The sequence below is a fragment of the Toxorhynchites rutilus genome, chromosome 2 (genome assembly GCF_029784135.1).
Source record: "Toxorhynchites rutilus septentrionalis strain SRP chromosome 2, ASM2978413v1, whole genome shotgun sequence".
Classification (NCBI taxonomy): Eukaryota; Metazoa; Arthropoda; class Insecta; order Diptera; family Culicidae; genus Toxorhynchites; species Toxorhynchites rutilus.
In genome coordinates this window covers 215701956-215717310 of record NC_073745.1, presented here as the reverse complement: position 1 = coordinate 215717310, position 15355 = coordinate 215701956, and the positions used below count along the sequence as shown (strand labels likewise).

The 15355-nt window shown below is 38.8% G+C and overlaps 1 protein-coding gene across 1 annotated transcript; it reads left to right on the top strand.

The window, feature by feature from the left end:
- Positions 1–3691: 3691 nt before the first annotated feature.
- LOC129765397 (uncharacterized) lies at positions 3692–14589 on the top strand. Its single transcript, XM_055765680.1, has 4 exons — positions 3692–3831; positions 3896–5127; positions 13296–13474; positions 13531–14589. Coding segments are annotated over exons 1-4 (2211 nt in total). The 5' UTR covers positions 3692–3829; the 3' UTR covers positions 14329–14589.
- The last annotated feature ends 766 nt before the right edge of the window (positions 14590–15355 follow it).

Sequence of the window (15355 nt, the reverse complement as noted above, 5' to 3'; positions counted from 1 at the left end):
TTGTCAGTTTGTATGTCAAACACTTTGGTTGTACAATGTACAACCAAAGTATGTCTGTCATGGTACGATGGTACCTGTACAACGCTGTACACGTACAACGCAAGTACAGCTGCATGTCTGTCCCTGGTATTAGACATCAATTGGATATAGTCTACTCAAAATCAAAATCAATATGGCGTCATTTGTTTACCAACATATCATTTGCGAGGATTGAAATTGTTGAAATAACGGAGATAATAAAAATAAAGAAAAATGCGCTGCTTTATTTCTAACTGCATGAGCGATTTTCATATTTCGGTATCACATGGAGGTGTTCACATTTTACAGCGAGTTTAAAGTTAGCCACTATTCGACTATATAACCGGACCGAGTTGTAAACAACAGTAATTGACAGAACCAAAATGTCAGTGAACCGCAGCAATATTGGGTACACTGGCAATATGAGTGATTTGACGTTTTAGTCATACCCCTGGTACCATCGTAACATGACAGACATACTTTGGTTGTACGGTTGTACATTGCACCGCATGTCAAATTGACAATAAAAAATTCGACCAATTTTCACCACATATTTCAATGAAAAAGGTTTTTATTTAGTGTTCAAGCTATCAAACATAACAAACAAGTTTAAAATTTGAGTTAATAGGCCGTATGAATAAAAACAAAATTCACCTTTACTTTACTTCATTCGAGCAGTCGAGCAGTGAGATTAAGTTTTTACTACGTTTGGTATGAATAAAAGAAACAACAAAGTATTTACTTTTCGAAAATGGATGTTTAGCTGATTTCGTATGAATAAAACAGCATTCATCAAGTATTTACTTCGTTATTATCAAGTATGTTCATGAGCATACTTTGGATCTGAAAGCACTATCATTCGTTTTGATGTCATATCCGATTTATGTTTAATGCTGCTATCTTGCGCTTGAAGTTGAACAAGTTAACGATCCGCATTGATGGCATTGAGCTTCGTTTACTAGTTTAGGGGAGCGTAAAAAAATGATTGATTTTCAGGTGGAGTACACGTTTTTAAAATTTAAATTATGAATGAAAAATAACCTTTACGTACCAATTTGGCATTCTGTTTAAATGAAAAACACTTTTGTTTGCAAGTGGTGAAAACATCTTGTACGAATATTGTTTTTGAAGATAGCTTTATATTATAGTGAAAAATTTCAGTAATGATGTTGGAAATGTATAGAGAAAGGGTTAAATAAAAGTCGGAAAAAAGTGTTTTAAGTGATTAAATAATATGATGTGAACATTTTCATTCAAATTTGAAAACTGGCTTCGTGTCTTCTAATATGATAGGTATTACACTAACGAGATAGGGACCCAAACTATGGTCCCTAATTGAAAGTCGCCACCAGACGTCGACACTATTCCTTTTTCATCGCGAATTCACGCTTTGTCCAAATAAAAAACGTTTTGAAACGGAACCTAAACAATCAGTTGATAGATGTTAGACGAAGTAAAAACTATGTTCGAATTCGAAAATCAAATTAGTAAAGTAAACTTTTATTCATACGGATTCAAGTAAATAGAATAAGTAAATACTTTTTTTTATTAATACGACCTATTAACTCAAGAGAAAGTCAATGAAAAGAATATTTACCAAGTGTTTTGATTCAGTTTGTTCATGCTACCCTCCACTAACCGTTTGTGGCGCTGCGCATAGTACAACTATAGCCATGTACAGCGGTAAAATAGGTCGGTACAGGTACAACGATTGTACCGAGTTGCTTGCATGGTTCTAGCGCTGTACATGGTGACAGACATACAATTTTCGAAGTACAACGGTAATATAGCTGTATGTCTGTCATAAGTATAACCGTCGTGTCCAGTTATACCAGGGACAGACATACAGCTGTACTAGCGTTGTACAGGTACCATCGTAGCATGACAGACATACTTTGGTTGTACATTGCACCGCATGTCAAACTGACCATCAAAAATTCGACCAATTTTCACCACATGTTTCAATGAAAATGTTTTTTATTTAGCGTCTGAACCATCAAACACAACAAACAAGTTTCCAATTTGAGTTATTAACTCAAGAGAAAGTCAATGAAAAGAATATTCACCAAGTGTTTTGATTCAGTTTGTTCATGCTATCCACCACTAACCGTTTATGGCGCTGCGCACAGTACAACTGTAGCCATGTACAGCGGTAAAATAGGTCGGTACAGGTACAGCGATTGTACCGAGTTGCTTGCATGGTTCTAGCGCTGTACATGGTGACAGACATACAATTTTCGAAGTACAACGCTAGTACAGTTGTATGTCTGTCATAAGTATTAGGGAATAGACGCACAATCACCTCTATTCCGGTACACGTTCGGCGATTGAATTTCAATCCGTTCGGCGAATGGATCAATCCGATCGAGTTCGAATATTTTGCTTTCTACCCGTTCGTCTCAAATCCTAAAGGGCGGTAAATTTCGAATTCGAGCTTTCATCGCAGCAGTCAGACAACTGTGAAACCAAAACAAAAACAAAAACGGCAAATTGTTGTGAAGTGTTTAGTATATTAATGCTTTTTCCAGATACAGCATTCGTCGAGCCATACGAATCCTTTTTTCGAGCTGATAGTGCGTTGTTTTTGAATGTGAAATGTAAGTATTTTAGTACAGGTATTTTGGAGCAGTGCATATACGATACACGAATTAAAATTGATTTCGGCTAACTTCATATTCAACTACAGGTCTGCTTTTGCCCCATGGAAAAAACGGCGACGCTAATATTTTCACTCCAAAGAAAAAATTGAGGAGGCACCAGCAATCTTAAACAATGTTAATAGTTGTGAGAATCATAGCCGCAATCCTGCAGTGTACGAATTCAGATGCGAAAAACCCGCGTAAGTTTCTGTTGATGAGCAAACTTGGTGACAACGTGATATTTTTTTTTTGATAATTTTTGATAATTTTCATTGTAGTAATTAAGGAATGAAATATCCTGGCTATTCGAAACTTATGCGATGACAATTTAGAGAGTCAAAAATTTATCGCTTCTTTAGCGATGGTTGGTAATGTGGAAAATTCTTTAGTAACCGAGTTTACCATTGGAGGAGGAACAATTCGGATCAGCGATGGTTCTTCAACATCGGAAACAAAATGACAAAAGTGAATAATTTATTCGTTGCCTTCAATAATAAAACATTTCAAATTATCACTGTATATCACCACACGAATAGTTGACTAGAGTTGTACATACTTTAAAAAATGGCTTGGGAACTGTTTGACGAAAGTTTTCGGATTTGGTTTGTTAATTTGTTTCAAAGTACCTGTACTAAAATACTTACATCTCACATTCAAAAACAACGCACTATCAGCTCGAAAAAAGGATTCGTATGGCTCGACGAATGCTGTATCTGGAAAAAGCATTAATATACTAAACACTTCACAACAATTTGCCGTTTTTGTTTTTGTTTTGGTTTCACAGTTGTCTGACTGCTGCGATGAATGTTCGAATTCGAAATTCACCGCCCTTTAGGATTTGAAGCGAACGGGTAGAAAGCAAAATATTTGAACTCGATCGGATTGATCTATTCGCCAAACGGATTGAAATCCAATCGCCGAAGGTGTACCGGAATAGAGGTGAATATCTCATGAAATATTCTCACAGATTAGTAACGATACAAATTCGTAAATTTGACAACACTGTTTGAAACAATGTGAACGCGGCTTATTTATGATAAGAAAATCACACAAAAGCAAAGGAATTCATTTAAAATACGCCATCTTGGAAGACACGAAAAGTGTTGTTTAGTGGACACTCCCCGATTTATTCTTATTTGATTAGCAATCTCGCTTAAATCGTTTCGAAAATCATGTAAGTTTTGAGATAATTTCAATGGGAATATTTTAAAATAAAATTTGTTTGTCAAAATCGACAGGAATCGTCGTGGTGACAGTCGTGACGAACGCGGGGGCCGTGGTGGCGGAGGCTCAGCAAATTTGATGCGTCGTAATGATCGAAACGGTGGCCGAGTGGAAAAACGTTTCGACCGCCAGGAGCGTAACGGCGAAAATCTGCGGGCCATTCGTTGGGATCAGGTGAAGTTGGAAGATTTTCAGAAGAATTTTTTCAACCCTTCGAGCACTGTGCTGTCCAGATCGCGGACGGAAGTTTGTCAGTATTTGGACAAAAATGAGATTACCGTACTGGGAAAGAATATTCCAGCTCCAATTTTGAAATTCGATGAAAGCGGTTTTCCGAAATGTTTCATCGATGAAATTGCGCACCAGGGATTCCAGGAGCCAACCAGTATTCAAGCTATCGGATGGTCGATAGCGACGAGTGGAAGGGATATGGTTGGTATCGCTAAGACTGGGAGCGGAAAGACGTTGGCTTATATTTTGCCAGCATTGATTCATATTAGCAATCAGCCGAGACTTCTGCGAGGAGACGGTCCGATTGCGTTGGTGCTGGCACCAACGCGCGAATTGGCCCAGCAGATCCAGCAGGTTTGCAATGAGTTTGGTCGTCGGATGGGTATAATGAACACCTGCATCTTCGGGGGCGCTTCAAAGCATCCACAGGCAGATGATTTGCGTCGCGGGGTTGAGATAGTGATTGCCACTCCTGGTCGCTTGATTGATTTTCTCGAGAGCGGAACAACGAACCTTCGTCGCACTACCTATCTCGTACTTGATGAAGCCGATCGTATGCTGGACATGGGTTTCGAACCGCAGATTCGTAAGATAATTTCCCAGATTCGTCCAGACAGACAAGTGCTGATGTGGTCCGCTACTTGGCCAAAAGAAATCCGTAAGCTGGCGGAGGAGTTTCTCCGGGACTACATACAGATCAACGTTGGATCGCTGAATTTAGCCGCAAATGAGAATATTTTGCAAATTATAGATTGCTGCCAAGAGTATGAAAAGGAGGCCCGACTCTTCAAATTATTGTCTCAGCTCTCGGAGCAGGGTCACAGCAAATCGATTATATTCGTTGAAACTAAACGAAAGGTGGATAAGATTACAGGTATTATCAAGCGGAATGGATGGAGGGCCGATGGAATCCATGGTGATAAAACGCAAAAGGATCGCGACTTCGTTCTGAATACGTTCCGCCGGTCGAACAACGGAATATTGGTGGCCACCGATGTGGCCTCGCGAGGTTTAGGTGAGAACATATGGGCGCTTTAATTTTGTCTTTGGAGATCGGTTACAAAATGGAGAAATTCAATCTATGGCTGGAAGCAGGGAGCAGAGAGAACCTGTGTATTTTCGAAGTCAGGAGCAAAAAAAAAATACAGTTTTGAGATGCTTTCATATGAGAAATGAACTGATTGTTGTTCGCCGTTGCCCCTTTTTCCAGCGCGGGCATACATTGAATTTCGCGATATCAATGAAAATCGGTTGAAAATAATTTCGCTTGGGTCAGTCATCGCATCTCTTGGATAGACGCGCCGAGCATCCTATCTGAACCGTCCAAGCGTCTATTACTTGGAGTTAAATGGCCGATATGCAGCGACTTACGTAAACGCTGCGATTCCACTTATTACGAATATGTTGCGAATGCGTTCAGCTCCAGTATTCACATCGTCCACATGATTATCGTCCCAGAAATCTGATGGCCGGCATGCAATCACTACCATGGATCCTGATATTAACCTTCAGCATCGTATTTTATTCGAATGAAGGATAGACGAACGTTGTGCGCGCCTATAACATTCCGTTCTTTTGTGTTTACAGGATCAACAACTTTGGCCGTCATGAACCTGTCTGTGTACCTTACATCCCACGGTAGCAATGCTGGCTTGAATGATTTCATGGGGATGCAACTATTCGGTGAATACTGGACGAGACAACATATACAGCTGCAAATTCGCGTCACTTGCCTGCGAGTGAAGTTCCATCTAATGCGCAGTTAAATGAAGCACATGATTGAAATTTTACTACAATCCATCGTAGATCCCCTAAGAGGGTTGTAGTAAACATAAACATCGCATTCTGTGAGGTACAGATCACTCACGGTCTCATCCGAAACGTATTCTAAGAAAGGATATGCATGTCAGTAAATATATGAGTAGGTCTCGACACACATTGTATAACGAATGCTCGTGTGGAGCTCAACGAGGGTTAAACAGTGACGCTATGAGGTAAGTTGGAAGGCTTTTATCTAAGAGTTAGTAAGATGGCGAAAACAGAAGGATAACTGACATGTGCCTTTTTTAGAATCGTTCGCTCAAATTTGATTGCTCCATGCTTGATAGATAAGCGTTGTGTTGATATTCCTGTTGATACGGAATCTCTAGCTACTGATGTGGTTTTTTGGGCATGACTGCGTATTAACTTCTTCCGGAACATTTTCCACTCGCTATAAAGTGACGATGACACTCTGCGTAGAAAGGGGGAACTCGATATTCCGAACATGACAGTTACTTGAAGCAAAACGTGTTTGATTTTATACTGTTGTCATCCCTATGAATAAAAGGGGAAACATAAAAATAGGCTATGTAAAGTATTTGTGTGCTTTATGTTTACTACATTACTGTGATTTGGAACTCATAATATATTTCTCACTTCTACATTTTTGTATAGGTAAAAATAAATTATTGTTAATCTCTCTAAATAAGATATTTACTCTACGTTTTAAACCTTGCGACTCCCTCTGATTGTAATTAAATGTGTTGTCAATAATATCTTTTCTGTATTATATAGGTTTAAAACTTTGGAGTTCACTCGCCACTGATACTAAAAAGGGCCAATCAGTTGATTGTAAATGGAGGGTCTCGATCTTGAATCCACGATCCTTCGCTTAGTAAGCGGACGCAAGACATTTCGCTACGAAGATCCCTGCTAAAAGAATAGGAGAAAATACGTCTGTATTAATCCTTTAACGGGCCGTGAAAACAAGGCATGTAATCAACGCAAACTACGACATGTTTACATGCTAAAATACATAAAACATTTTTTTCAATATGCAAAACAATTAAAAACATTGAAAAAAAAATTATAGGAGGTTGTGTCCAAGACATGACCACATTGTTGACGTAGAACTATGCTGTTATTATGTTCAAGTCGCTTGTTAATAACTTCTGATATTATTTTGGAATGTTGCGAAATTTTAGAAATAACTGTTGTTGGGAATGGTTCGAGAGTGGTCGGTTAACTTCTCTTTACTTTGCGCAATCTTTATTCGGTTTAACAAATGCGCGAACAATACTTTTATTTTTTCGTTCAATTCACTTTTATTATTTGGAACGGGATTCTTGGACTACAAACCCTATTCTGCTGTAATTCTATAAGCTTTAGTTCTTTTATCAGTTTTTTCTCCTATCTGTATTATAAAGCATAACTATGTGTGTGTATACTGAATTCGCCTGTATTATATGGCATCTGAGCAGGAAAAGGGGAAACTGACAGTTTCCTCTTTTCTGCCTCACTCTAACAATGCTGTGACAGAAAGATTTTCACAGTTTACTTATTTCATAGTACACAACTGTTTATTAGAATGGTTTGGTCGCCCTGGAATGGTTCTTTTTATTGTAGAATCAGTTGACGAATATCATGCTACATGTTATTTAGTATTGTCTCAGTGGAATCGGACATCTAGTCAATCAGCACCAAACAAGCGTTCGACATAGCATGCATACAGAGCCATACATTGGTGGCTTGAAGCGACTAAAAGTATAAACACTTCTCATCATTTTGCGCTATTCTTGAAAGAAACGCTTCTGTTAATATTACTGGCCTCGAAAAAAGTTGCATTACTTTCTCATGCTCGAGATAAGCGCAGCTGTTATCCTCAGTGGAGAAAGTTTTGCTGCTGGCAAGCGAAACCCAATAACAATCAAAATTCTAGAACGATATTAACTCTTGGCGACTAAATAAACGAAATAAATTCTGTCTGTTAATCTCAATAACCTCGAAAAGAGTTGCATTGCTTCATGATTAAGCGCAAATGTCATCCTTGTTGAAGGCAGTTTTGCGGTTGGCACGTGAACCCAAATAACTCACAACATTCCAGCACGGTATTCACGACGGTCTAGCTTAGCATTCCCCAAATTATTATTTGGCGCACAACCTTAACGCCTGCTTTGTCATAGCGTCAGTTCGATGCATTGATGTAATGCCCAAGGTACCAACGAAGCCCTTATGATGACGGAAAACGAACGATGTTAACTGCTTCGAATGAAGAAAAAGTCTGAATATTTGCCTCTCCATTTTTCCATTTTTCATACCCTCCCTCTTTGTTTATATTTATTATTATCGCGGCTGCATATTTTTCACCACCAAACAATCGTCCATCATAGCATCAAAATATTAGGTGATTGTCGCTTTCCGGCAGGGCCGAAGATGTGCTATTTGTACATACGGGTTATGGAGCACGCACGCACGCACACAAAGCCATATAACGATGGCTTCAAGCAACTAAATATATACACTTATCTACGCTTTGCGCTCTGCTCAACAGAAGCCCTGCCTATTAATATTTCCGGTTTCGATTAACTTAGCTGTCATCTTTGGTGGAGATAGTTTTGCTACTGTCATGCGAAACCAAATAACACAAAATTCATGAACAATTATTTTCTTGGGGAGCCGATGATAGCCTAGTTTGATGATTTAGTTCAGAACCTCAATGGAATTGTATCAGTTTCTATGATTCAGTATGATTGCGATGCCAGAGACATCAGCGAGTAAGTAATTTGGTCGCGTCCGCAGCTCAATCCGAAACGGAGCGTGTGATGATGTAAAACAAGGAAGAACAAGCGATGTTCATTGCTTGGTGTCTAGAACGATACTGAAAGTTTGTCTCAGCTCAATATTCGTGCTCTAGGCAAATATTCCCTTTCGTTCTTGATCTTCTTTTCTTTGCTCACGTAGACTTTAAAACATTCCTCTGCATTGCTCGTCGATAAGTTGCTCGTTATTGACGGCATGGGTAGGGAAGCTCACAAATGAGCAGAACAAATTGATGGGAAAATGGAAATACTGCTAGTTTTCATCAACACACCACGGGATTGCAATATATAGCTTGAAAAACAAATCTTAGAGAATTTCCGATCCATTTTGTACGTAAATCGTCAAAAACCATTCGCGGCAAAAATAGTTATTAACGTTAACTTTATTTCATAAAAACGTGACCTGTTTTCTGATTTGGCACCCTTCATGAAAGGCGTAGTTCTACGTCAAAAATGGTGACAATATAGTTGCCACTGCCCGGCCTATGTAAAATGTTGGTGGCAATCTACGTGGCAAATCGAATCTACGCAATGATACATCAGCTCATGAGACACCTACATTAGAGCTCAGAACCACACGAAAGTGATGATGTTTGTCCTTCTACGCGCTTAAAAGCGAGATTTTTTCGTGATTATTTCTATTAATCTCAATTTGAATTCATTTCAAGCATCAAATGTCATCAGTAACTGGTAAGAAATTTAAATTTTTGTGTATGTATAATGGTTTTAACACGCGATTGAGTCAAAGTCACATATGATTTTTGAAATTTTTGAGTTAAAAAAGCATATAGGTTATGAGTACTAACTTCCGGACATTTTTCAGAAGCTCAGATGCTCATGGATAATGGCGATGCAATCGATATCACATTAAATTGGTTTGTAGCTTATAAATGAAACAATGTAAAATGATGAATTTTTAACCTTTTCAGTCTAAAAAGAATACTTGAAACCGGGAAATTTGAAGAAAAATTCTGATTTTTCCTAAAAATTTAACGAATTTAAACCAAAAGAAAAACAACATCATTTTACTCGATGCGCAATCTGGTTGAAAATCTAACGTGGATTTGTCAATACACAGTCTATCGCAAAATTGAGTGTACACATCCTACTTGACTATACTTTCCATTTATTTGATATAAAATATTTTGAATACATTGATTCTTTTGATGCATATTAATTACTCACACATTTAACTAGCACATTAAATTGAAAACAATCTCTATTCTAGCAATCGCAAAGTTGAGTATAGACCTTAAATTTATCCGAACTAATTAGTCTTGTAAGTAAGATCTTTGCGAATTAGCGTTCTTTTTCGTCAGTGATTGGTGTCCACACTTAACTACTGCTTGGGCAGTGCTGGTTTTTGTTTTTTATTGATGTTTGAAAAAGTTTTTATTAAAATGGCAAGTTAGAGAAAAGAAATAGACATTGTTACACGTACAGGGAAACTTCGATATAACGTACATTTCACTTTAAAAATTGTACCTTGCATCGAAGTGTACGTTATATCGAAGCATAAGAAAGAACTCAGTAACATAGCTTATATTGGGTTGGGGAAAAAGAAATGTCGTATTTATGATCGAAATTTGACGCTTTATTTAACATACTTAAAACTATCCAATTTATTGTTCTATCAGAAAAATATATTTTAAAAATTATTCCATTACAGTTTTGGTTAATTTTCGTACTTTTTTTTCGATACTTTCCGTCAAAGCGGGCATTATTTTTTCGATCTCTTCATGCCTGCAGCATTCCGAATCACTTTCGCATAAATTTCGCAATGCCGCTTCACAATTGTCCAATATTTTCCGATTTGGCGGAATTGGCGGCAATTAGGAGGATTGAGGTATTTTTCAATGTATTCGATCCCATTGTCACGGGTGACCATTGAGAGTTTGCTTTAATTATCTCAATACCTTCAACTTATCTTCTGATCGTATGTTCCACTAAGATCCGTCCTTTAATCCAACAGAACAACACTTGTACGTTCACGAAAACTGTCGATTTAGTCACCTTCAGCGGTTTGGTGATTTGAGTACGTGACGAAACGAATCAACGTGGAATTTTCACCGTCGAAAGATACAGGGTTTCCAAGCCATTTGCTGCCAACATATTTTAGATACGCCTACTAAGACCGCTGGTATAAAATGTACTGGGATTCCGGATTCTAACTGAATTAAACCTCAAGGGTAAATTGATAAAATCACCGCTTGCATTTTTAATCTCCAGCACGACTGTTCATATTGCCATATTGCAGAGCATGTAATGTAAAAATGCAAATTTCATATAGAAGTTCTGATTATAGGCTATGGTTTCAAATATGCGACTATAATCAGCTCATTCAGAATGCACATCACAAAGATAGATTGTTTTTATGAGATTTCCAATGCTCTAATTAAAATTCGGGAACCTCTACTTAGGCCACCATGTGGAGCTTCGTTGAACCTGTGAGACTGACATGAAACTCTTTGTACATATTCCGAAAATATTATTACAAATTGAAAATGTGCCGGTTATAACGGGTGTTAAATAAAAAATGAGAATTTTTTCAATCACATCTAAAAAAAAAATTTTTTTTTTCATCGATTTCAGTATTTTTTATTAATAACATAATGTATTTTCTTCAAAAAAATGTCAGTGAATGTTTGAGTAAGGGCCGTGGTCTGTTGTTCGACGCAACTTTGTCGCGATGCTCTCACAAGAACGTTGTACGGCACTTACGTCCACTTTCCGGATACAATTCCGGATTCTTGTAGTCAGTTGCTTCGTGTCCTTGGCCCTCCAATTGTTTTTATACACTAGGGCACTGAGTGAGCCAAAGAAATCCTCTATTGGGCGGCACTGGGGCAAGTTTGTTGGGTTACGATCTTTCGGCACGAACGGTATCTTTTTCTCCTCAAGATACGCCAGCGTCTTCTTGGCGTAATGGGAAGACGCCTTGTCCGGCCAGAATACGTACTTCCCATCCGCGTGATGCTCGTTCAGGAACGGCAGCAGGATTTTATCGAGGCTCTCTTCTCGATAGATTTGTTGGTTGATTGCCAGACCGCTCGGCTTAAACCAAGGCTTTGAAATGTCCCGGTCGGAAATGGCGATGTACAACATAACCTTTTTTTAAAACTTTTGCTTGAACTTGTATTTCACTTCAGGCGGTGTGGATGACTTGTCGCTGGAGTAGTAATTATCATTTTCTGGAATATGCGTTTTGGACAGCGGAAAATAGCTTTCGTCGTCCAGAACGAAAGACGTCCTGCGGTATTTTTTGGTCATCCACCGACACTGTGATTTAACCGTCTTAATCTGCTCCTCCGTGTACTCCGGCGACCTCATCTTCTTCCTGCAGACGATTCCTTCCATTTTGAGGGTCCGATGGATCAATATGTGGGAGCAGCTATATTTCCGACCGGCGTCACGCAGGCTGGTTGTGTCCTTGTTGTCAAACAACTTCTGTAACGATGTCTTCCTCTGCTTCGTCATTATCGTCACCGGACGACCACTTCCGACCTTCCGCTCTATGTTCAGGGAACCCAGAATACAATATACCGTACTGACAGGTACATTTTCTTCCTTAAAATGTGCCACCGTGAACTTTTTTCCTTGCTGGAAATGCGTTTCGTAGAACCGTACAATGCGTTCGCGGAGCACGTGCTGTTTCGACGCCATCTTTGCTTTGATTAAATTCAAACTAGCAAAACCAAACACGCCTACTGTTTCTAGGGAGCCCAAAGAGCAATTTTCTTGGAGAAAGAAAATTTTACGCTCTTTATTTGAGTTACTGAAAGGTATTGGAAAAATTCTCATTTTTTATTTAACACCCGTTATACAGTGACGTTCCCCTGTATTACCAAGGTTGGATGTCGGGAACACACCGGTTTTAGGGGGGTATTTGTAGTACGAATATTTTGTGATGGATTTCAATTAAGGATGTTTATTAAATATCTATATTTTTAGGAATAACAAAACCTCTCCAGAGTTTGCCACACAAAAATATCCAGATTCTATCCCAAAATCAACCGTGAATTGTCATTTGCTGAAACGGGGTTGGAGTGTTCTTAATGCGGACAATTCTGTCAATCATTAATATCATGATGTGCGACCCGTTTCCCCTCAGGACATTTCGTTTGCAATATTTCTCCGGGAAGCCCAGGGATGATGCAGTTATATTTCAATGAATGATAAACACCTGATGCTGAAAAATTGTATAGTGAATGTAAATTATAACGATTTTTCGGATTCTCTAGGGCGAAATGTTCTACATCATGTTCGAGTTCTCTCACAGAATATCTACGCATGAGGTTACATTACATTACGGTTATATTTGAGCTTCCAAAAATTAACTAAAACGTGGAAATCGGCCAAAGTTGTGTCCTACTGCGCTCGTTACTGACTGACTTGGAATGCGAATTTACTTTAACTTGTTTTCAACATGTAAACGAAATGCATTTGCAATTACAACTGAAATATAGTTAATTGTTTCCTTTGTCAACGGTAGGTACGGTAGTTATCCTATCTGTTTTCGTTTCTGTGGTACTTTTAACGATTGTTATAATCGGGGTACATTGATTTAATCCACATTCGATTTCCATTTTACGGTTCGTGATAGATGTGGACGATGTGAAGTTCGTCATCAACTTTGACTTCCCCAATAACACGGAGGACTATATTCATCGTATCGGACGAACTGGCCGTTCCACCAACAAGGGAACAGCGTATACTTTCTTTACTCCAGCCAACAGCTCCAAAGCTAACGATTTGATCGGAGTACTGAAGGAAGCCAATCAGGTTTGTATGGAATGGTTCGATATCGACGGGTCAGTAATTCTTGTTTATTTTTTTAGTTCATCAATCCAGAGTTGCAAGAATACGCTCGTCACGGCGGTGGCGGTGGTCGAAACCGCGGACGAGGCGGCAACAGTGGTCGTAGTGCAGGTGGCGGTTATCGCGATCGCCCAATGAGAAATGACGGAAAGAGAAGGAACGATGATTTTCGTGGTGACGATCGTGGTCCAAAGTTTGCTCGCAGCGATGATTTCGGTAGTACCCGTAATGCCGGTTTTGGCGGTGGTAATAGTAATCGCGACGGTCTCAGAACCGGCAGCTTTGGAGGTTTGAACAACCGTGATGGCGGTTTCAAACCGGCCGGAACCGGAGCCGGCAGTGGTCGCAGCGAAGGATTCAAATCAGGTGGATTTGGCGGAAATACTGACCGGGATGGTGGAATTAGATCTGGTGGCGGTAGTAGCGGTTTTGGTGGAAAAGATCTTCGCGATGCACCTAAACCGAGTGTTGGCTATGGCACATCTACTGATAGATCTGGTGGAAGTGTTGGTGGATTCTCTGGAAGCAATACCGCTTACGCTAGTGTGGATAGAATTGGGGTATCCATTCCGAACTTCAACAAACCTCCACCATCAATCGGAGCACCATCTGGCGGATTCAGTGCTCCACCCCCGTCTCGTCGTCCAGAAGAAAAAGGCCGTCCGCAACTGAGCAGCACAGTGGGAAGTACATTTGGGTCTCTAAATGGCAGCAACTATAGCTCTGGTAGTGGCTCCAATAGTTTCCAAAATCACAATCAATTTCAATCCAGCCAGAACAAACCCTATGGTTCTCGAGCTGCACCGACGGGTATGTGATGCGGATGATAATCTTTTTGAATTCAATATATGAAATATGTTAGGCGTAAGTAAGATGTCAGTTTTTGAAGAATGTTTCCAATCACGCAAGACAATTCATTTTCCAATACGCCCTGTTTTTTAGAGATATGAGAAATGTTAATTTGATTTCTCTTTTCATTATACGTTTTAATGAACGCAATCATTTATTATCTCCTTCGAGGAAAGCACTGTACTAAAATTGATAATTTTAGAATATTACATTTTTATTATTCGATCTAACATTTTAAGATGAATAAAGTTCAATTTAAAAATCGACAAAATAGTTTCATTTATATTTGACTTCATATGCATATTGTAGAACAATTCCACGATATAATGGGATATAATGGGTGAAAACGATAATTCACGGTGAAAACGAAGTGAATTGTATACAACGTTATTATGGCTGCCACCCAGTGTGTAGAATCCGGAAGAGTTCATCGGTCGTGACAACTTTGATAAACTCGGTGTTATTATGAATATATCACGATACTGTCACGTCACGGGAAAAAACAAGTATATTTGTCACTTGTGTTTTAGATGGTGAAAGCTAGTCACACGGATTGGAGTAAGTTTAATTTCGGATTTATTTAGCTTTTTTGCTAACATTTTGAGTCGTGTCTTGCTTTTTAAAAAAGAAAAGATAAACAAACAGCAATTTACCTGCTTGGTGGCATTTTTAGAACGAAATCCTGACGTATCCAGAGGACGTAAATTTGTTTATTTGGACTCGATAAATGCACTATGGAATGTAATTGAGGACCTTAAATGTAGCTCCTGTAGACCGATTCAAACATGGCGAAAGGTCTAATTTCGATTGTCCTAAATGAATAGAAATTTTTTTTTCTATTTTAAGGATTAGAATCATCGAGGTACAACCGAAAACTTGTCATTCTAAAACATACGATCAATTAAATGGAATATTATCTCATATACTTATTAATTTTACCTACACAAAGTTCAAAGTCCGAAATTATGCTACCGACATAACGTTCAAACGCCCGAT

What these genes read in the sequence shown, in the direction of transcription:
- LOC129765397 (XM_055765680.1), top strand. An exon ending in TGTGGCCTCGCGAGGTTTAG is followed by an intron (nt 5,128 to 13,295) that starts GTGAGAACATAT and finishes GGTTCGTGATAG; the next exon opens with ATGTGGACGATGTGAAGTTC. An exon ending in TACTGAAGGAAGCCAATCAG is followed by an intron (nt 13,475 to 13,530) that starts GTTTGTATGGAA and finishes TTATTTTTTTAG; the next exon opens with TTCATCAATCCAGAGTTGCA.